Source organism: Phlebotomus papatasi, chromosome 1 (genome assembly GCF_024763615.1).
Source record: "Phlebotomus papatasi isolate M1 chromosome 1, Ppap_2.1, whole genome shotgun sequence".
Taxonomy (NCBI): domain Eukaryota; kingdom Metazoa; phylum Arthropoda; class Insecta; order Diptera; family Psychodidae; genus Phlebotomus; species Phlebotomus papatasi.
In genome coordinates this window covers 9,686,998-9,711,088 of record NC_077222.1, presented here as the reverse complement: position 1 = coordinate 9,711,088, position 24,091 = coordinate 9,686,998, and the positions used below count along the sequence as shown (strand labels likewise).

Here is a 24,091-nt window from a genome sequence, read left to right as displayed (position 1 = left end):
ATTGAGCTAAATTAATTTCATGGATTTTATTAGATCTCCAACGCGCCTTTTCTATCAGAAAAATGTCATGATCCAAATTCACTTCCCTTTCTATAGAGTTTTTCATATGTTTATCCCATTCTTTTTCACTCTTCGCTTTTTTTTTGAGGATCACAACAAATTCAATTTAGTTCAACCCAATTTTGAGTGTGACTGAACGAGACAGACTTGTGCGCCATGTGTTTAATATTTATGGCTCCGCCACATCTTTTAGATCAGGAAAATTTCGTGAAGTCTATAATTTGAATCCCTGTTTTTCTCATATGCTTTGTATATGTCCGTCCCCTTCTTTACTTAAAATTCGATTGAGCTAAATTGAATTTGTTGTGACATTTAAAAGAAGAAGAAGAGTACGAAAGAATGAGATAGACATTTACAAAGCGTGTAAGAAAGACAGGGATTCGAATTTCGACTTCATGAAATTTTCCTGATCTAAAAGGTATGGCGGAGCCATTAAGATCGAAAGGTACGTGAATTTTGATTTTGTGAAATTTGCGTGAGAAAAAAAAGGTATGCCTGAACTATTTTTATTAGTATTTATACACTGTACAAATCAACAGAAAATAAATTAATTTGTTAAGAAAAAATTCAAATTTGATCAGAATCCAATTTTGAATGTTATGCCTCTAGCACACCTATTAAATCAATAAAATTTTCTGAAGACAAACTTCTCGTCATTTTCTTTCTCAAAAGATTTGTAAGTGTATCCCATTCTTGCGGTCTCAAAATTGGATTGAACTAAATTTAATTTGGTGTAACTTTCATAAAAAGAAGAAGAGTGCGAAAGAATGAGATAGCCATATGCAAAGCTTTTAACAAAAAAGAAGATGTGAATTTTAGATTTATGAAATTTTCCTGACCTAAATGTGTGCCGGAGCCATTATGTCCCCGGCCAAACTTTTATGTATTTTTCACGCTTCTTCCACATTCTAAACTTGATTCGTTTGATTGTGATGTTCAAAAGAAGAAAAAGAGTACAAGAGAAGGAGATAGATTTAAGCAATTCTTTCAAGAAAGGATATAATGTGAAATTTGATTTAATGATCCACTGTTTTACTGACAAAATTCGGATTTTCTAGTGATAATTTTCAACAAATATATTGGAAGGCTTTTAGACTTCGCATATACTCTGGCTTCGAACACTTCATATTTCTCAGTACAGTACTCAACTTCTTCTGCATTATCGACTGTTACTTCCTGTTGGTTTCTGTCTCTATTGTTTACCCCTGTCTCTTCTTACCTTCCTTCCTATTTAATTTAATTTTTTTTTTTAAATATTTTTTCTGAAATATTTTTAAATCAATTAATAAAGTTAGACTTTCGTTTGGTTTTCCACTGGAAAGATCCCTATCGATATTCTCGGAAACGTATCAACTGACGGAATTACAAAAGATCATTCGAGGTCTTTAATGAAAGAAAAACTCGACTTTTAACGAGCTTTCTGGGGGATGCCGGGAGGTACATTAAATTTATAGGGAGACAAAATGAAAAATGTTTAACAACTTTTTCAGCCTTCGTGTCAATCCGATCTAATTGCATTTTTGATGCAGCAGCAGTTAATTTTACGATCATGTCTGAGTCGATCATGATCTGTGAGGGAATTGAGAGCTTTTCAAGCTGCACGCTTTTTCTCGACAGCCACTCTCTTTTTTTCTTTACAGCTCAATGTATATGCATTTATTAATCTTGAAAATAGTGCGGATTTTTTTTTTAATAAATCAAAAACCTTTCCCCCGCACAAAGGAGAGTGAGCAGAAGAATTAAAAGACATGACTATAGACAATTCTAGGTCAATGAAAACGAATTACTCGTCATTGGCATTTGATTATTTTCGGGGTTTCAAATATGTCTTGTATTTTTTTTTTCAAATCCACCTTGACAGTGTTGCACAAGTTTTTTCAAATAGGTGCTGATGGGAAAAAATGGACAATTTTCACTTTTTTCATTGCGATGAAAGAAACTTCCGCCATAAATTTTCAAAGGGAAAAGATTAACTAATTTCCAACACGCTATATACGTCTTCTTGAATGCATATTTTAACATTCAGTGGCTGGTTAAGTTGCAACATTTGACGTTGTTGAATGGTTAGTCCAAGATGTTGATTTGATGATCGATTTTGTCACCAAAGTGCGTCACAGTGTGCAAAAATGGCCAAAGGTGGGGTGCCTTGGTTTGAGCAAAATGTTAAGGAAAAGTGAGAGGAAAACTGGAAAAACCTGAAGGGTGTACTACATACCATTGAGGAAATATTGAGCTACAAAAAAAATATTTTGACAAATCTATGGATTGCATCAGGTTATTTCCAGCGGAAAAATGTACTTTTGGTGGAATGCAGTCAATAAACATGGAATATTGCGTTATTCTTTGAGCTCCCCATGTCATAAATAGCTTGTCTTCAATTGACTTATTCATTTATCTTACAATTATCTTAATTTATTTGCCAAAGGCCTCTTGAAACATTGATTCATCGTGATAAAATACTTCTCTCTATTTACTCTCTTATCCACCTTTTTTTCTACAATTTTTATTTTGTTTAATATAGATGGATTGTGCAAAAAACAATTAAGCAAAAATTAGGCCACAATGTAGGTGTTGCAGACACAAGTTGCGAAAAAAGACCATTCAATTAATTATTTTAATTTGCAAATATAATAAATTTTGCACCAAACAAGGGGGTTTTCTTCATCATTATCATCAAGTCATATCTCTATCTCCCACCTGAATGACAAATGGAAGAATAACTTGAGAAAAATGGCACAAAAAGTCGATACACTTACAATAACAATAAAAAAACATGTCATTTCCACTGCTTAATGAATATCTTTGACAAAAAATATTTACTTTAATTGCTCGCTATTGACGTCACACAGCCACTATTTATTCACTTTTTTTCAAGAAGTTTTTTTTTCTCTGTAAACTATAAATTGAGAAATTAAATTATGAAAAAGCGAAAATGCTCACATGGTAAATGAGGGTAACGTGAAAAATTCTTCAATTCATCTGTGTCATTCAAAATGAACATTTATCGCTAAATTTTTGAATAATTTGTTTATTTAACACTTCACGTGGATTTGTTCAATTACCACAGTTTTTCTTGTTACTATTTTTAATAATGAAATTGAGAAGAAAAACCGGGGAATTACTATTGTTGCCCAGGAAAAAGTAAATTGAAAGGAAAACAAGGAGGAAGAAAACAGTTTAATTTAATCGTATTTACAGTCGAAAGCTGTGCAAACAATTTAGAGATGAGGTTTCGAAATTTCATGAAAAATTACATCTGAGAAAAGTACTTTGAAGACTTGGTAAATGACTCATATTTGTAAAAGTTCATTAGGGAAAGCGCGCTACCTTCGGACGATTTATGTTTCCCACAAATAATTTTTTTCCATGTGTTATAAATGAATTTTGCCCATTATCATAATATATTTTAATAACTAGTCCAATTCCTCAAATTTTTAGAAAAAAAGCAATGGGTGAAATCCATAAAAAACATAGAGAAAAAATTTAATTGTCCCAAGCTTGAGTTGTCCGAAGGTACGAAGGGAGGAATATTTGCAAGCTCCACACCACTCTTGCTTCGAAAATTCCATATATTTTCTGTTTTTTTTTTTAATGAATCTGACCTACCTATGGCAATCTATTTTAATAACTAGTCTTACGTTACGCATTTCCTAAAAAAAAAATGTAAAGATTCTTTAAATGAATATTGAAAAAATATGAAGTGTTCGAAGCCACAGTGTGTGCGAAGCTTGAAAGCCTTCCCCTGGTAATAAGACTGAATGCCGTATTTATTGTAGGTAGGGAAAAGCGCAGTACCTTCGGACGACTTAATCTTCGATCAATTCTTTTTTTTAAATACTATGTTTTAATGAATTTGATCCAATATAAAATTATACTTTAATAGCTAATCCACCGTCTCAAATTATCCTGAAAATGGATCAAATTCATTAAGAACGTCGAAAAACAATTGAGCTGTCCGAAGCTTAAGTCGTCCGAAAGTAGTGCGCTTTCCCCTACGAGTTCAGCATTTGAACATTTTCTCAAATTCATAGGTAATTCTACTAAATATAACTAATAATTTACGAATTATATTTGAAAGTGAAATTTTGATTTATTTAGCATTTAGTTAAGTAACTTTGAAAAAGCGATGACAAAACGTCCCAGGCTTTGCGAAATGCTTGAACTCGTGATTTTGATGCTATCCTTCAAAAGTACTTTCGCATCATTTTCCGTTTACTTGTTCTCAACCGATTTAAACCGATTTGTAAATCATTCGAAAGACCCCACAAAATAATTTTAAGAGTAAATAAAATTGATTTTCGGATAAAAGTTACTTATCGGTTCTTTACCGGTTCACAACCTATTCGAATGGATTTATAAATCACTCGAAACATTGCCCAAAATATCTTAGTAGCTAGTACTACATCATTGAATTTCATCTGATTCTCACACAGCTGTAGTTATCGGTTATGAACCGGTTCAAAACCGTTGGAACCGGTTCAGTTTTGTCGGGGATTCCAAATTCCAAGGCCCTTGCCCTTCCAACTAGCCCAAACATGACTCATTCGTTTGATAAATGCGCTCTCTAGAGCAGAGGTGTGCAAGAAACCGTTGAAACCGAATTAACGTCAAATGAAACATGTACGTCAATGGCCAAAACGCTACTATAATAAACTTATTTTGACGTTTATTCGGTTTCAACGGTTTCTTGCACACCTCTGCTCTAGAGTCTTTTTTAACTTTTGACATTGAAAAACCGTTATTGGGAATGATTCAACGGTATTTTCACACATGTTCAATTATCCGTCTGGGTAACCTTTAAAACAAAGGTGTGCAAGAACCGTTTGAAACCGAACAAATGTCAAATGAAACTTGTACGTCAAAGGTCAAAACGCTACCTGAACAAACTTATTTTAACCTTTATTCGGTTTCAACTGTTTCTGCACATCTCTGCTTTAAAACGTATCCAAAAATGAAAAAATCTCACGACGCGTTTTCCAGCAATCCCCAAAAACATAGTTTTGGAGAGGAAGGGGATTAGTGGGGACAAATGAGGTGCGAATTAACGATCCTTGGGCCGAATTACTTGGAGTTTACTTATGGGTTTCAAGTCGCTATCTCTAACCGCTTGGCCTCTAGAGCTGGCGACAGCAGGACAAATAGCGTGACCGTGACAACATTTCTCAAAAATCGTCTGAAATACGAAAATTTGTAGAGAAAAGTGGTCTTTTGAGGGGTGGAAAGTGGAAATTTTGGGAGGAGTGGTGAAAAAATTGAGGGATTTTGCTCGAAGGAATACCTCTTCGACAGGGAACCCCTATTGACACTTTTATCAAAATGTTGAAATTAATTTAATATATCTTATAAAATGTAAGTAGTATGACTTTTTTCTGTAGTATATCTATTCCTATAAAGAGACATCTTCGAATTTTATATCTTAATTGTTACAGAGTAAGGTGTTAGCAGAGCCTGAGACGAGTTTTTAACGAATCAATAGGTGTTCCTTTCACCCTATTGCTCTCTCCGTGCAGTTTCAGCAGTAAAACCCATATCGGTTTGGCCTCTAACCATGTCACAAGCTTTCGAACAAATAAAAGATTTTTGAAAAATATTTTAGAACAATACATCAATTATGAGTACTTTAGCGATTCAGTTCCAATTAAAACCGATGAAGTCAGATTGGAAATTTCAAGACCTTTCCGAAAAATCGTATTTTAAGCAAATTGGTTGGGAAATAAGCTCTCCAAGATGGTTTGACCTTTGAAAATTCGATATCGAAATATTATTCGGTCGTAGGTGTCTATGGCCAAAATATTCACTCCAAAATATGCTCGAAAATTAAAAAAAAAAACCTTTAGCAGCCGTTCTCGAAATAAACCAAAAAACATAGTTTTGGAGGGTTAGGAAGTGTGGGAAGAAAAAGAAAAAACTTCGAAAAACAAAAGGAAAAAAATATAGAGAAATATGAAAAAAGAAAAAGAAAAAAGTATCTTTTATCGTTTAGCCTTTAGCAGTGTCACAAATTGAAAAAAAACAGGCTATTTTAATAAGGCATTGTATATTCTAACGGAATAAAGTTGAAGTAGGGTCGAAGGAACACCTTTTCGACAGGGCACCCCTATTGACACTTTTGTCAAAATGTTGAAATTTATTTAATGCATCCAATAAAATCTTAGCAATATGACGAGTTTTCATTAATCTGCGTTTTTCGATAAGGATAAGTATTCGAATTTCGTATTCCAAATGATACAGAGTAGAGTGTAAATAAGTCCTAACACGAGTTTTTAAAGTTTTAATAGGTCTTCTTTTCACTCTATAACTTAGAGCATGTTAAAAAAGTTAATCTGCAACCTATCAGCCAGATTGAATTTGCTTACCAATGGATTTTTAGGAGTCATCGAACCATTCTTATTACTTTTCTCAATTTGAGCTTAAGTTTGTAGCAATAAGGTTCACTTATCCCTTTAGCAACCAACCTACTCCGAATTTTTGGAAAATATATCATATGGTCAATATCACAGATAATTACAATGTGGCGATCAACCTTCTGAGTCGAAACACTAGATCTGCCAGCAGCGTTTTCCAGATGTACTCGTGATTTATGTGCTTTATGCTTGTGCTATGTGTATATCCTGTCATGATTTTTTTCATAAAATTAAACAAATGACGACGTAAATCCATTCCGACATTATCTCTGAATGATTTCCCATCTTTTAACTTCTTGGAATTTTCCATTTCACCCTAAATTATAAATTAACAAAAAAATATTATATTCATTACTTATCATCGCTTTTATATACTTCAATTAATATTTGCAAACTTTTGAAATGTTCAAAGCCATCATTTGTCTCTTAAATGACTTAACTTCAAAAAATAATTAGACTAAAAGAAGTTATTTGTACGCACTAGACCATTTTTGAGTAAGTTTTGCAAAAGTGTCAAGAAACTTTTGGCCGATGAAAAATGCTCAACTTTGGGAAAAATTGTTTTTCGTATGAAATAAAAGTAATTAATTTATTTTGAAATGCATAAATAACTTCTATTGAATTAGAAGCAACCAATTTGCAAAAATAAAATTAAAAGCTATTTTTTCTATCATTTTTTCCACATGACTTCTCGAACATAGATTTTTCAAGTAACTAATTCGAGTATTTTGCAGAGCCTGGAATAGTTTACTACCCCTTTTTTAATGTAAAATTCTGAATTTTTTCTCAAGATCCTAAAAATTCTATGTTTAACTAGGATTTTAGAATTGGTCTTATATAGGAGTATTTTATAATAATTAAACCTGGTAACTTTTGTGTAATTCTAATAAATATTCTACTGCATATCTCATTTGTTTTGATCTGAGAATTGTTTTTTCTACGTTTCAAAGAAGTATTTTTTTTTATAAACCAGACACCTCAAATTCAGTGGCACCCAAGAAGCACATCTTGGTTATTTAACTGTTGGATAACGTTTTTTATATCTTGTTTGGTTGAAATAACCGTATTTTAACGTTGACAGAATGATAATTTCTGGTTAAGTTATTTTGTGCTACTTGGGTAGTTTTTTTTATAATTTCAAATCAATCTTCAAAATGTTATTTATCATATTTGACACGTTATTTTACCTATTAAATTTTCTGGTCAATTTTTGTTATTATTTTATTGAGCTCTAAACTTTTTACTTGGGATTTAAATTAATTGTTCCATCCCAGATTGTTCATTATTTTGATTAAAAAAACAAAATAAATAAAAAAATATACTGCTCCCTCTGTGGAGTTCGAGCAGTTACTAATAAAAAATGCAAAATACTTTATAAGATTTTCAATTTTCTTCAGTCTTACTAAGTTGTTACTAATGACCAGTGCACAATAACTTTTGTTTGTAAATATATTTTCAAAAATTCGTATGAGAGTGAGCGAGATGACTAGATCTAGATCTCACTCAATCTCATTGAAATGTCAAAAACATGTTTAGTAAACAAAAGTTATTGTGCTTTAGGCATAAGGCTTTTTACTTTGTTATCTTAGTACTTTCTTTTATTATTCGTAAATTTTTAGGAATTACAATTAAAGAAGCACAGAAAAGTAAATATTGTTATAATTCTTGCCATCATCAGTGCCCTTGGATTGCTTATCGAAATTTTCATTCATATTTGAAATGTTTCTTAATTTTCTTCAAAATTTCAATGCTTCAAGATGAACTTAAGCAAAAGTGAAGATGCTAAAAGAAATATTCCATTAAAAATGAAACAAACAATTTGCATTCACCAAAAAAGTGACTCTAAATCTCAAAGGAGATGCTGTCACAGATTATGACTTAATCTATTTGATTTTCTTATCTCAAGTGACACCACAATTTCTCACCGACATTCCGAAGGGCTTTCAACTGAGCTCTTCTGTGGCTTTTTTCCTCAACCTCCAACTTTAATAAATAATCTCCACACGGTAATGAACTTCAGGAGCGAAAGACGTATTGAAATATCTGCTTCATTTCTCAAATATTATTTTTTTTTATTTTGGTCAAATGAAGGATTGATTCTTCAGATGGCCACACCTGCACAATGACACATTATTTGATTTGTGAGGCAGCTTTAGAAGGTAATGACCTGAATTACTTTCATTTGTGGAATTTTCCCTTCTACTTTTCATTCTTATTTGATTAAGTGTTGAATAAGAAGGAAAAAAAATAGAGTGACTGGACTGAAAAAAAAATGAAATCACTGGATTTTATGATGAATGGCGATTCTTGGGTGCGAGAACAACAAATCACGCGACACTTTAATTCATTATCACAATTTACCTCAATTGAAATCATTCTCTAAAGCAGATTATTGAGGCTGACCGAGTGTTGTGATTTAATTTTATTGTACATTTCAATCTCCAGTGAATAATTTTCATCTCACCCTTTCAATTAAATGTTTAAGATTGAGGCACATGATGCTCTGAATGGACTTCCATCGAGAACATTCTGTATAATATGAGTAGTACGGAAGTTTTCCGTTGTCTCGTACAATATCATAATTCGCATAGAATGTTGATGGTTGATGACAGTGTTGATGGGCGGCAATTGAAAACAATTTGCCAGAGTTAAGCTCAACCAATTCCATTATAAGGTTCTGCTTGAAGAATTGCTATGAAATCTCAGCTGATATCAATTTAGAGAAACGTGATTTCACTCACGTTTTTATCACATGGCATCATTTATTCTGTCATGTCATCACTTGGCAATTTTTTTTGACGTCACTTTTTAACAAGAAGTATCCACTCTTTCTCCAGAAATCACTGTCTCTAAATTCCTTTCTGTACTTCTCGATGGAAAATATGCCTAGATTTACTGATAAATTGCTGGTATTATCTAATCAGAGGCAGTGGAGAAACACTTGGAGAGAAATCAAGTGACAATATTGACATGAATATCGGTCTCCCTTTCGTCTTCCAATAACACGAAGTAAACATTATGAGGGAATGAAGATATAACACGCTGAAGAATCAGCGATAAGGCAATTTATGGAATTCCATTGGCAATTGTGGGGAATTTTGCCGGTAATTTTCACATCACCGGGTGTATATACCTGTGTTCCCAACTGCTTCTCCCAAAGGAGTTTTGTGGAAAAAATTGTTTGGATTCTTTTAGGAAATTTTCCAAGAACAAAGTGTCAAGAAATTCCACAAGACGTCTGTCATGAACAACAGAATTTAGGTGAGGGATGAAAAGACTAGACACCAGACACAGTATTTCCTTGAAAATACAGAAGCGAATAAAAGTGTTTGTTGGGTTTTAGAAAGTTAACTGCTTTAAATTTGAATTCAAAATCAACTTGAAATTCTTTGACAGCTGTCAAAAGTTTCAAACGCTAATTAAAGAATACAAGTGAGGGATCAAAAGACTAGACATCAGACACAATATTTCCATGAATCTTTAGAAAGGAATAAAAGTGTTTCTTTAGTTGTAGAATATTACCTGATAAAAAATTGAATTTAAATTTGATTTGAACTTCTTTGACAGCTGTCATAATCTTCTAAAATGGAAAATATAGGTGAGAGATGAAAAGATTAGACATGAGATACAATATTTCCATGTAATTTTAAAAGCAAATAAAAGTGTTTTAAAGTTTAGGTTTGTTAAAATTGACTTGAATTTTCTTGACAGTTCTCATAATCTTCAAACTAATAGACTAGACAACAGACAGAAAATTTCTTTGAAAATATAGAATCTTTCAGTTTGAATATAAAATTGACTTAAACATCTTTGACAGCTGTCAAAATTTTTAAATTTAAATACAGTAAAGGGCATTGAGAATACTTTTTCAAATTCCTTCATTTATTCCTTTCTATTAACAGATTATTTCTTTTAAGACTAATGACAGCTGTCAAAAATTTTAACAATGAAAAATTTAATTTTGAATTTTTCTTATTCATAGAACTTTTAACAATCATTTACTTCAATGCGAGGGATAATGCATTTCTTATGAAAAATACACATAACGAAACAATTGACAGCTGTCATATTTTTAAACATTAAATAATTGTCTGAAATTAGCTGTTGAAAATTTTTATGTCGCACGAACGTGTAATTCCTGTCGCATTACGAAATTACATTGGAAATTTGTTAGTAATTATTTAAAGAAAATGATAATATATTTTACAATTTGTCAAAAAAATCCCACAAAATCACCGCATGAAAATAATAATAATAATATTTTTATTACACTTAAACATACACAATTGATACAAAATCCATAAAGCAATAAGGCATTAATCTTCTTGCGTCCGCCGCCGTCTTAGCGTTGATGATCGCTGTCGTAACATAACCTAAATTTCGGCAGAAATGTCATTTTCTGGAGAGTTAACATCTGTCAAAAAATGTGTCGCCGACCAGTTAAATATGGAATTACTTTCTATGTGTTGTCTTATAAATTACAATATTCTATAATTTGTGCAATAGCGATAGAGCATCCATTTAAACCAGGGTTGTGCAAGAACCGTTTGAAATCGAACAAACGTCAAATGAAACTTGTACGTCAATGGTCATAACACTACCTGAACATACTTATTTTGACGTTTATACGGTTTTCTTGCTCACCACTGATTTAAACAAAATGCAATAACTTAAGAATGACAGCTGTCATTTTGTAACTCTTAACAACTACAAAAAATTGCAACCATAGCTGAATTAATATGCAGGAAAGTGTAATTAATGTTACTAGTTTTTTTTTTTTAATATTCTAAAGATTTTTGCAAGTAGTATTTGACATTTTCTGCATTATTTGAAATGAAGTTGAACTGTGAATTTTATTATCTGTGGATCTATTTATAGACTAAAATATTTATTACCTTTGTTTGACAGCTGTCATTTTTGACATCTGTCAGATTATGTAATTATTCCCCGTGTTTCTGCTAGAAATTTAGATTGAGGTGTAATTATATTAAGCTTAGGTCAAAAGTCAATTAAACTCGGAAAGTAAGAAGAATCCTTCTGGGAAAATTCATCATGCTTCAATTATTACAACTCTGAAAATTTTATTTTGGTGTACTTATACAGTAAAAATTTTGAATTTTTAAGATACTGATTCTTTCCATATTATATTTTTTTCTCTTTTAATTTAGAAAGATACGTTTAATTATTTTTCTTGCAAAATTTAATGATTGTGTGACTTTATAGCTGACACATGTCAAAATTTTTGACAGACGTCAAAACTGGCATTTTAAGCTTATTCATTAACTCATCAAATCTTCATAGAAGAATGATCTTTGATTTTTTTTATGAGAAAGAAAAATCAGAAATTCTCTACATTTTAGACACAAGTCGTCAAAACATGGTCTTTTGACGGAGTTTTGACATTTTCCCTTACAGTAATATAGACGATTTCCTTTTATAAGACATTTTTTAAGGAGAACTGCTCCCAAATATGGACTGTTATATAGAATAAGTAAATGTCAATCTAATTTTAAGTCAATTAAGTTGTTGTCTCTCATTACTAGGACATACAATAACTGTGAAAATATGACATTTTAGTCCATATATGCATATGAATTCTAAATTCTAGAAAGATAATGTTAAGCTAAACAATTAAAATTTAAAAAGAAGTTTATATTTCGTACTGAAATATTCCTTTTGACTGCTCTGAATGAATTCTAAGCCTGCTAAATTTCGTAGCTTTATGACAGCTGTCAAACCTAGATTTTTTGTAGCTGCCAAAATGTGTATTAAATCAAAATATTTATTATCGTTACATAAGCATTCGAATTTTTGATAGAAAGGTAATGTTAAGCTAGAAGATCTACATTTGTAAAACAAGAGAATAAATCGTGCTAAATTTTTTTCGACTACTCTAAATAAATTTGGCAGCTATCAAATTCCGTAACACTGACAGTTGTCAAACCTAGAATTTTTGATACCTGTAAAAATTAATATTATGTCAAAATGTTCATTACGCCGTGACCATGACACAGTAACTGTCAAAATATGACATTTTATTCTGTTTGGGAATTTCAATTTTATATAGAATGACAATGTTAAGCTAGAGGATTATTCCAGAAAATATTTTTTACTAAAATATTCTAAACATTGAGAGAAATTTTTATTAAAAATTCCTTTTGCGAAGGGAAACACCTGTAGGTGGAAACGTAACGACTCTGTCAAAAATGCAATTTTTGACGAAGATTGCTCCTAATGTGTAGAAACTTTAAATGAGTTTGACAAATGTCAAATTCCGAAGATTTATGACAGCTGTCAAACCTAGGTTTTTGTCAGCTGTCAAAATGTGTATTATGTCATTACAATAACACACAACACTGTCAAAATCTGAAATTTTAGTCTGTATAAGTATTCGAATTTTAGACAGAAGGTACTGCCAAGCTAGAACATTAATATTTATAAAATAAGAAATATTTCGTACTGAAATATTCCAAAGACCTCTACACATTGAAAGAAATTTTGATTAAAAATTTGTGAAGGAAAACGCCTGTAGGTGGAAGTAAAGACTCTGTCAAAAATAAAATTTTTGACGAAAATTGCTCCTAATGTGTGGAAACTTTAAATGAATTTGACAGATGTAAAATTCCGAAGATTTATGACGGCTGTCAAACCAAGGTTTTTGTCAGCCGCCAAAATGTGTATTATGTCATTACTATGACAGAGAACAACTGTCAAAATTTGTCACAATAATTTATATTATAAGCAATTGAGTTCTAGGTAGAAGAATAAATTTTGAGCTGAATGATTCACAATTAAATTGATTGAAACAATTGGTTAAAGTATTCTATTTCACTACTCCAAATGAATTTGACTGCTGTCAAATTCCGTAGCTCTATGACAATTGTCAAACCTGTCTTTTGGCATCTGTCAAATGTTAAAACTAGCATTTTCTTCGTGAAAGAGTTTAATTTTTGGAAGTATCTGTAAATCCTCTTACATCACAATAGCGGGAAAAATCTTCAAGTACGTCGTACGATAAATAAATATTGTGTCGTCTGCAATCAGTTTAATCCATGAAAAGTACATTGGCGTAGATTTAAGTCAGAGTTTTGCACGATTTAGAGAAGGGTGTGCGCTAGGGAATAAACTTTTTTTTTGGGAGATACCTATAATGTTAACAAAATTGATGGTCACCATTTGATGATTGCCTGTAAATGTGTGCTATAAATTTTATTGAATTAATCTCCTATGTACTCAATTTGTGTGACAACTACAAGTGGTCATAGAGACGATATTTTGGAATATATATTGTTCTGGAAAGTCTCATGGGCTGTTATCAGTATAAGTCACTTCAGTATATTCTCGACATTTGTTCTGCCAACACTTTCAATTCCTTTTTCCTCGAGGCGGCTTTATTTTTATTTTTATTTATTTTTTTTGTGAAAGAAAAAAAGGAATTTTTAAGTGATTAGAAAGGTTAATTTCAAATGGTTAATCCTGAAGAATTTGATTGGTAACTTTTAGTGTGATGTTTTGCAAGTGATTTCGCGAATGAGTGTTGTTTTCTAATGAAGAAAAATTAGATCACATGGAGATTATATATGATCTCATTGCATAATTTCTCTTACTCTTTCCAAGAAGATGATCTTTTGCCATAAAATTTAAATTTATATTCTTGCTTTCTTTGCATCTTAAATTGCAGTTTGAAAGTCTCTCTCTGAATTTTACTTGAGCTCAATTTTACTGGCGATAGCTATCTTTAGTGTTTTTACGGTGATCTCGTAGCAATTTTGAGTTTGCTGAGTCTTTTGAATGATGGATTAGGTAATTTTGATAAGAAATCGCGACAAAGTTTGTAGCTCTGTGTCTTGGAAATTGTCCAATATTACTGTCTTACTTACTTTACCCAATATTGTGATGCAATTGAACGAAGAAATGGGTACCAATTGAGTAATTTTTCACCTCACAATTTCACCTTCTTGGAAATCTTGATTTGCATAATATTGAAGGTGACAAGATGGAAAATAAGGAAAAGGGGTGGATTGTTTAAACACCATCTCGATAAGATTTCCAGTCTTTCTTTTTGCCTCTGAAAATAGAAGAGATTTGCACATTTTGTCTTGCGATAAAATTGTCACGAGCTTCTTGATAAGCTTGATAAGGCCCCAATATAGAGAAACAATTGGAGCTTCAGAGTTTATCGCTTCGAGGAAATAGTCTTAAAAATTTTTGGGGATTATACTAAATACTAAACTACTTCAAAGTGGTATTATCCTACAAAACGAGCCCCTCAGTTACTCCATTAAAACTCATTTCCAAACACTCACAGAGATTACTCATTATTCTGTTACATGTTTATTTTTCGGGGAGGCAAAAAAAAATTGCAAATGAGACATAATTAAAAAGCTATTAAAGCTAAATTACTTTCTCCTCACTGAGGATCAAAAAAAAAAGCAAATGAAAATTGATAATTCTGCAGGAAATGGCAAGGTGACAGTAATTTGGGAAGAGCAGGTGAATTGTGTCCGGAAAATCAGCAAAAGTGCCACTAATTGTAAAGCTGCAAAAAGTGTCTCTATCCAGTTGCTATAAAAGATGTGTTGAGCTAGAAAAAAAAGCGGAAGTTTTCAATGAAAATAATTTGATTAATCGATTTTGTGTGTTGGAGAAACCATAAGTGAATTATGGTCAATTTGCCTGGATATCAATTGCAAAGGCAATCATTCAATGATTCATCAGGTAACAATAATAGAGATTATCTTGTGTGGTAGGAGATTATAATTTGGTTTAAGACGAATTGGTCTCTGTGTGTCTGATTAGGATTGATCACTGAGAAAAATTATTTAGGAAGTTTAAAAATGGAAATTTAAGATGACTTGCATTAAAGCTTTAAAGCTTGAGCTTTTCAAAAAAAAAAAAATTAAAACAATACCAAGGTGGTTTGAAGGTACTTTCTTTCAACACATTTGGTCAGGTTTTTTTTACTTGACCGTTTGGCCGATTAATTTTATATGGACTAAATCAGGGGGGTGATATTAGGTCTAAAAATGCGACTGGTTTTAGTGTAAATTTTTCCCTGTTTTCGTACACATTTCACGAGTTATCTCCGAAACTACATAGGTTGCCAATTTGGGGTTTTCGGTTGCCTATTGAGTATTCAGTTGGCTTTTATTTTCTATTTGTATTTTTTGCTATTTCATTCTACAATGACAGAAAACATCTAATAAACTCAAAAGTTTATTCGGCTCGCTAAAAACATATGGGAAACATAGGAAACGTCATGCCCCTGGACTAAATAGTCTAAAAATCTGTCAAAGAATTTATATAATACCGGTAATATAAATTTGAAAAGGGGTGGCAAAGCGTCCGAAGCTTTGCGAAGTGCTCAAATTCGTGAGTTATGCCCTAGACATAGACACACTTACGACTTAAGCCGAGAGACGACTTAGAGGAAAATAATGGAAATGAAGTCTAACCATTATTTCGAATACAATTACGCTAAGCCATTTCTCGGCTAATCCTCAGGTCTGTCAAGGCCCTTAGATGCTACACCTCAAAAGGACCTTTGCATCATATTTACCGTTTAACGGTTGTCAACCGATTTGAACCGATTAATAAATCATTCAAGACATTTCCCAAAATATCTTAGCAATAATATAAATTGAATTTTGGTTAGAAATTAGTTATCGGTTATAAACCTATTCATTATCAATTCAAAACCGATTGGAACCGGTTTAGTTTTATTGGAAATTCCAAGATCTTCCCAATGCCTAACCTCAAGCCTTAGAAAATCCAACAGAGGCAGGTTGGGGATTTCGTTTTTACCTATGAACGATTGGAAATTATAGGAAATGCCCATGCTTCGTAATATCCCAAGCTTCGTAATGACTAAATTTTTCCTATGTTGCTCAATAAATGTCGGGTACTATACCGACTCATGATCGATTAACTCTTTCGTCTCTTTTAGGACTCTGAGGACCCAAAGCAACATATGAATATTCTGTGAAAAAAAATGTTTTTTAATTATTCATAATTGATAAAAATCCGATTCTTGTGGATGATTACAAACTATAAGGATGTCCAAAAGAAAGATATTTTTTGTTGAATCTCAATTAATTCCTGAGCTTAGAAATTTTTGATTAAAAAATGGTGAAATTGGCTTGCAGCATATGCTGCGGTCCGGAAAGAGTTAAGACCGATGCAGTTGCGTTGGAAATTTCAAGATCTTTCAAAAAAAAAAAACATGCAAATTTAAGCAAATTTGTATTTGAGTTTGAGCAGTAATAGTAGGGTAAGTGTGCCAAATTTCGACATAGTTGCATGAAAGCGCCAAAGTCTCAAGTTTGAAATGTAATATCTTTAATAGAAATTGATTTTTTTCATTCCTTCTAATTTAGGAGTGTTGCTTAGAACCTTGTAGACAGTTTATCGTTTTTATTTACTTTAAAATCGTTCTTAATATATTTTAAAATGAATAAAAATGTAGACATAGCTTTTGTACACTATTTCGGCCACCTTCATTGTCATAGTTCCCTGCCCTTCGGGAATTCCTCCAATGTCTCTTTCACGTCATCTCGTTTGTCAAAGCTACATTTTTTGTTATTCTTTTGCATTGTATAATCTCTAGAGTATGTAAAAACTAAAAAATCATGGAAATTCGAGGAACAAAAAAGGTGGCCGGAACTGCAAGCTGGCCGGAATTAGGCACACTTACCCTATACATAGTTATTCTGGTTTCTATGGTCAAAAGGTTTTTGTTAAAAAAAATGGTAATAGAAAAAGTAAATAAAATCCATTAATTAAACTGATGTTAAAATGTGTATTAGAGCTTTCGATATAAGCTTATCAACATTTTGATTTGTCAGAGATACTTTTCTCTAACAAATTTGTTTTCGTTGTTCTTTTAATAATCTCTAATTAACTTTACTTTAACTTATTTGTTTCATTAAAATTTTCAATCAAATGATCATTAGTCTTTAATATGTCTAAACCATCAATATGGTCAGTAAATTTAGAAATAAAATTAATTAAATACTCATGTTATATTGATATCAAACTAAGCTTTATATAATTATTTTTTGAAATTGTTTTCAAGTTGAAATTGATTTAATCTTTTCTAGCACCCTTTACTTTTGTTGCTATCTGTTAATTATTAGATAACCAATTTAGAACCAGAGAATTTAGAAAAGCACTAGATTTTTAGTGTTGGAAAAAAAACAGTGGCAAAGTATCATAGCTTTGTGTAAAGCTAAAGCTCTTGATTTTATTACAATACCCCCTTTACCGTTTAGTACCGTAGATTCGGGTAACTTCCCCCTGCTGATCGTGTGTTTTTCTTTAATTCTAATGCTTAGGGGGAAGTAAGGCACCTTTGAAATTGGGATTTTTTCACCTATTTTTAAGTAAAATTGAGCCTTTTCGAGATATATTTTAGCTTCTCAATCTGTGTAGCTAAATTATATCACGATAAGGCTTAATTTTATTTAAAACTAGGTGAAAAATCCCAATTTGAAAGGTGGCTTACTTCCCCCTAAGTATGGTCCTTACCAATCAAGTATGGTAGGGAAGATCGGTATGGATTATCCTTAAATGCTAATTAAAGAAAAGCTTACGAAGCAGGAAATAGTCACCCCCATTTATGGTGGCCCAAGTTAGATGTTTCATAAAAATATTTTTTCCACTGCTCCATTGTTTATTACTCACCGATCGACAATAGATTATCAAAGCAATTTACAAATAATTCAAGAGATCAAAATATAATTTTTTTGGATTCTAATAGGTTCATTACCAATTGAAATTTATTCGGACTTTTCAGAGATTACAATAGCTTTCCAACAAACCTAAAGTTACCCAAATAGGTTATTGAATATGCTTTGTAGAGCATATTTAACATTTAAAGCTGATAATAAAATAGTTATATGAATGATTCAATGATATTTGCTTACTATGGTGAAGATATCCACCTGGAAGATTTTCTATACGTATATATATGAAAAAATGAAATTTCGAGCAATGATTTTGCTAGTCATGCTACTCAATGTCCTAAAGCTTTCTGGGTATGCTTTATTTTTTTGGTAAATAAAAATAAATTATAATAATCATAATAAAAAATTATATCCGTTATTTTTTAATTTTTCGTTCCTATATATTTATAACTTATTTATTATGAACTATATTGCTGATTATCCTCAATTCTGGGGTAAAAATGCTCAAAGAGTTAAGTAAAATATTAATTGGATTAATATTATGAGGTAACTGTAGTAATGTAACTGTAGTGACTATATTACGAAAATAAAAATATTATTTGAAGTGGATTAGTCATAAACGATCCAGATAGCGAAACGTCCGGATTAGCACACTTTTGACTATATGTCAAAATTAAAGATTTTCTATTCTGAGACAAAAAGACTAAAGATACCTTCATCAATTCCAATAATATGGCCTCAAAATTTTCTGTATTTCAAGGTTTAAAAGGTCCTCCTGATTATTCTTAAAATTAAAGAAAACTTAACGAAGCTCAAATGGAAATGCCGAACTTCTTTATTGTGAAATTTCCTACATTTTAGCCATTTTAGTTTAGAGAACAAAATGTTCCTCGCGGTTTTTTAGGACCAATCTTTTTAAGGTACTTATTATATAATTTTTCTTTTGAAAAAAAAAATATGACAAAATTACGGACTAATGATTAACTTAATGAGTCTCGTTAAAGCACTCCCTTGTTGAAGAGAAATCGGCAGCTCGTAATTCTTGTCTGAGAAAAAGCAATTTATTTTTTTTTTTTTTTTAGAAATTTAAAAGTGTATTTTATTTTACTTTTAAATTAAAAAAAAAATTGAAAATCTTCAAAACGTAACGTTTTTCAAGGTTTAAAAAAATACTTTTTTGAGACAAAAATTTTACTTTAACATGCTGTAAAAGATAACAAAATATACACCAATTCTTTGAGTTCAAAAGAAGTAAATTATTATTTTTTTATTTGATTAAGTCAATATTTTTTTCTCAATTTTTTCCATCATTTTGAAGAAATTGTAAAAATTAAAATTGGAGAAAACACGCTTTAAAAGTTTTTGATATTCTATCGAGCGCTTGCAAATCTACTCTGTGCCCTTTGCTTTCGTCCCTGTATCTTCGAAAATGCTTCGAATTGGCTTCTGAAATTTTTATGATATATTCTTAGATAGTTTATCTATTGACTAAAATAATAAAAAATATAGACTTCTATTGAATTTGTAATTTGGGAAATCCCCTTTAAAAAAATAAGACTCTTTAAATTCAAAATTAAAAAGGCAAGAACATTGAAAAGTTTTTTTTTCGCAGGGATCGGTTGCAACTCAAATTATTATTTGAATTATTGAAATATACAAAAAAAAAGTTTTTTTTTTTGTAAGATATAGTCAGTAACAGAATGTATATTCTAATGACATTAAATAAACATTTATCTACAGTGAGTGTCAATAGTTTGTTGCCTAATGGATGTTTGAGAAATCAAGTGAAAAAAACGATAGAAAAAAAATACTTTTCCAAATTTTTCTTTTTGCAGATGAGTTCCTTGTAATCCGTAGATATTATTTATAATTTTCAAAAAAAATAATTAATTTTATTTCATATCAAAAATAATTGTTTTCCAAAAGTTGGTCATTTTTGAAAAATCAAAAGTTTGTTGCCTCATTAAAAAAACTAATTCAAAATGGTGAAAACGTGCAACCAACTTTATGTAAACCGGTTACATTTTGAGCTTATGTCATTTGATAGGCAAATGGTGGATTTGTACATTTTTAATGCTGTCAATGGTAAATATATAGGTGTAAGAGTGATGATAAATAATAAGAAATAATCAGTTTTTTGATAATTCATAATTTAGGTTATAATGGCAAATTACAAAAAGTTGAAAGGTGGGATATTGTCCAGAGATACTGCTGGAAGGAATCGGCGTCGCTTAATTGCCAAATTTTATGGAAATTCATGAAAAGTTATACATAAAATGGTCAAATATTATAGTTATGAGGCACGAGTACATCTGAAAAACGCTACTGGTAGACCTAGGGTTTCGACTAAGAAAGTCGATAACCGCATTCTAGGTATCTCTGATAGTAACCCCATGATGTTTGCTTAAAAAATTCAAAGTCGGCTGGTTACAGAAGGCATACAGGCTTCAAATGCTTCGAAAATCAAACTCAAAATGAAAGAAAATATAAGAATAGGTACTTGGCTCGCAAGATTCCATTGGTAAGCAAAACCAAACTGCGTAAGAGGTTGTATTTTTACGTTTTTAGCATGCTCCAAGTGAATTTACAACCTTTTAACCAGATTGGTTTTGTTTACCAATGGAAACCTGCAAACCAAGTAATTATTCTTACCACTTTCATTAAATTGCGGTTGGTTTTGAAGCCTGTATGCCTTCTGTAACCAGCCGACTCTGAATTTTTGAAGCAAACATCATGGGGTTACTATCAGGGATACCTAGAATGCGGTTATCGACTTTCTGAGTCGAAACCCTGGGTCTACCAGTAGCGTTTTTCAGATGTACTCGTGCCTCATAACTATAATATTTGACCATTTTATGTATAACTTTTCATGAATTTCCATAAAATTTGGCAATTAAGCGACGCCGATTCCTTCCAGCAGTATCTCTGGACAATATCCCACCTTTCAACTTTTTGTAATTTGCCATTATAACCTAAATTATGAATTATCAAAAAACTGATTATTTCTTATTATTTATCATCACTCTTACACCTATATATTTACCATTGACAGCATTAAAAATGTACAAATCCACCATTTGCCTATCAAATGACATAAGCTCAAAATGTAACCGGTTTACATAAAGTTGGTTGCACGTTTTCACCATTTTGAATTAGTTTTTTTAATGAGGCAACAAACTTTTGATTTTTCAAAAATGACCAACTTTTGGAAAACAATTATTTTTGATATGAAATAAAATTAATTATTTTTTTTGAAAATTATAAATAATATCTACGGATTACAAGGAACTCATCTGCAAAAAGAAAAATTTATAAAAGTATTTTTTTCTATCATTTTTTTCACTTGATTTCTCAAACATCCATTAGGCAACAAACTATTGACACTCACTGTATCTGTCTAAAATTTCTCTGAAAGAAAACGATTAAAATTTATCTCAGAATTCATTGGTAAATTTAGGATGTACATAATATTTAAACAGGCATGTAGGGGAGACCGGGGCAGCATTAGCCAGTAAATGAAATTTTTCATTGCGTATAATTTTTATTAAAATGTTTGCACCGTGCTAAAAAAATACTTCAATAAATAGGAAGGGAGGTGTAATTTTGGAATAAACATTGATTTCTTTAATATTCCTTCTAAGACAAGCTATAACACCCCACTGCCTAATACCATGCGTAGCTAATTCTACCCCAGTCTCCCCTACAGTCTCTAAATTGAAGCTAAATGCAATTGAACTTAGAGGAAAGTGCCCATGCTTCGTACGATTCCATGCTTCATAATGACTAAATTTTTTCCAATTTTCTCAATAAATGTTACTCCGCAATATATTTTTAAAAATGGGTACTTTTCCCTAAATCAACAATAGTCTGTAAAATTTCCAGAATATAAATGATCTCTTTGGACTATTGGTCCGTTGGTCACGTAATTGTCTTACATCTCTTTTCATAAGACAAATTACAAAATTATTTCTTAAATATTACAAAATATGTAATTTCTTACAAAATTTCTTGGGTTTAATAACATTGTATCTCTGTGCCAAATTTTGCAGGAAAAAAATACTCATTATCTAACAGTTTACGAATGGAATATTTATGATTTTTTTTTAAATTAAATACTCTTATAACTGCAATATTTGGCCAAAAACTATTACTGCATTTGTTTCCATACATTAGTAATTTGGCGCCAAAAATTTTTATGATCCATGATATTCATTGAATTGTTTCTATCAGTGTCGAGGCATTGCGTCTCTGAAAATAAAAATCATAGATGTCTTTATAGTGTCCTCCAGAAGAAGAAATATTAGTCATAGCCTAAAGAGCATTTTCGTGTGATGTTATTAGGCAATTTTTCTGCCACAATAAATATAAATAAAATTGAGGTGAAAAGGACGTGACGATACTTGATGATGTCAAATGTATTTTTCACTTGACAATATTGTTCCAACAAAACTCGTGTACTTTGGTGGAATTTTAATGGCAAGCTTGAAGAAAAAACGGACATAAAATTCATAACCATGCGTCTCGATGGTTTTATCACGGAAATTTTTATTAAAAGTCTCATTATCGAATTTCACAATTGGCAATCTGTGTGTGGCCACTTGAATTTTTTACTGAAGAGTGCATCGTTTTTATTTATTTTTCTGGAAATGTCTCGCTAAGTTCAAGTGCAGGTTGCTTTACAAGAAATTGTTCAATGTCCAAATAAGAGGTGCTTGAATTTTATGTCTTTCTGACTGGAATATTATTTTTTTTTAATTATTTATTATTAATTAGTTAATTTTTGTAAGGTGGATTTGTGTTTTGGCAGTTAACTAATTTGCTGTTGAATTGTTTATCTTTGCAGGGTATGGAGATGGGGGTGACATAGACAACAATGACATTCAAGGATTGCTTAATGACACTGGTAAGTTCATTTATCTTTTATCCTTAAAGTCTACAAAGGAAACCTGTCATTGATTGTTTTCCAAACTTTAAAACATTTTTAATTGCACCTGTGAGCTTTGTGTAAACCTAACAATGCCAAATGATCTCTGCACCTGTTGCTGAAAACCTTTCAATGGCACTTTTTCAGCGAGCTTTGTGTGTAAGCACTTGATATGTTTTCTTTTAAGTCTCCAAAATTGGAGACTTTCCAAACATATTTACCCAAGACACACGTAAGCTTCCATCGGTACGCTGTAGACTTTTAAAGCCAATACACAAAAAGCTTTCGGATCATTTGGACATTTGCAGTGTTTAAAGGTGTTTCCATGGGAAACGGCGCGATATGTTGGAAATAGATGAATTAATTATTGATAACGCTGACCGGCGAGAAAAGCAAGAGATTAGACTTCCCTCTTTTCTGGTCGAGTTTGCGGCGCAATAGACGATAATAGTGGTCGCTTAAATATTAATCAAGGGAACGATGTATCGATTGACCAACTGATCGTTAATGCATTTGCTTTTCAAGTTCAAATTGACATTGGGACGGTAAAAGTGACCAACGAGGATTTAATATGATGTAGACACGCAAATAATATTTCCTGTTTTCCTGCGATTTTCCATTAAAATTGTCTGTTATTGTTGTTTGGGACTTTCACATGTTACGTAGTTTGTTTGATAAAATATCCATTAATTTTTATTGGATAAAATTGATACTCTTTATACCTTCTCTCTTTCCATTTTCATATGCGAGGAAATTAGGGGAAAAACACGTCTCATTATCTTCATTTAGTCATCCAAAACGCTAATTCCTTTGCCATTTGGAAACATCTAAAAAAAACAAAGATACATTTTTGCTAAAATTTTATCATTTTTAGTAGAAAAAAAAATAAAAAAAAACACAATTAAATAGCATAAATTTCTCATATTTTCAGATTCTGAACTATCGTCATTATCGCACCTTGGTAAGTGGAAGATCAATAATATAAATTGATAATGTCCAATGGTGCAACGACATTTTAT

The 24,091-nt window shown here is 31.4% G+C and overlaps 1 protein-coding gene across 13 annotated transcripts in view; it reads left to right on the top strand.

The window, feature by feature from the left end:
• Positions 1–24,091, top strand: part of LOC129798721 (uncharacterized) — a 178,139-nt gene that overhangs the window by 80,952 nt on the left and 73,096 nt on the right. For 2 of the 13 annotated variants that reach the window (XM_055842016.1, XM_055842017.1), the window contains exons 3-4: positions 22,992–23,051; positions 24,004–24,033. In XM_055842016.1, coding sequence (XP_055697991.1) covers positions 22,992–23,051; positions 24,004–24,033 — 90 coding nt within the window. Of the gene's footprint in view, positions 1–13,801; positions 15,183–22,991; positions 23,052–24,003; positions 24,034–24,091 lie in introns of those variants that run through there. The other 11 variants (XM_055842019.1, XM_055842018.1, XM_055842023.1 and 8 more) reach the window with 10 other exon arrangements.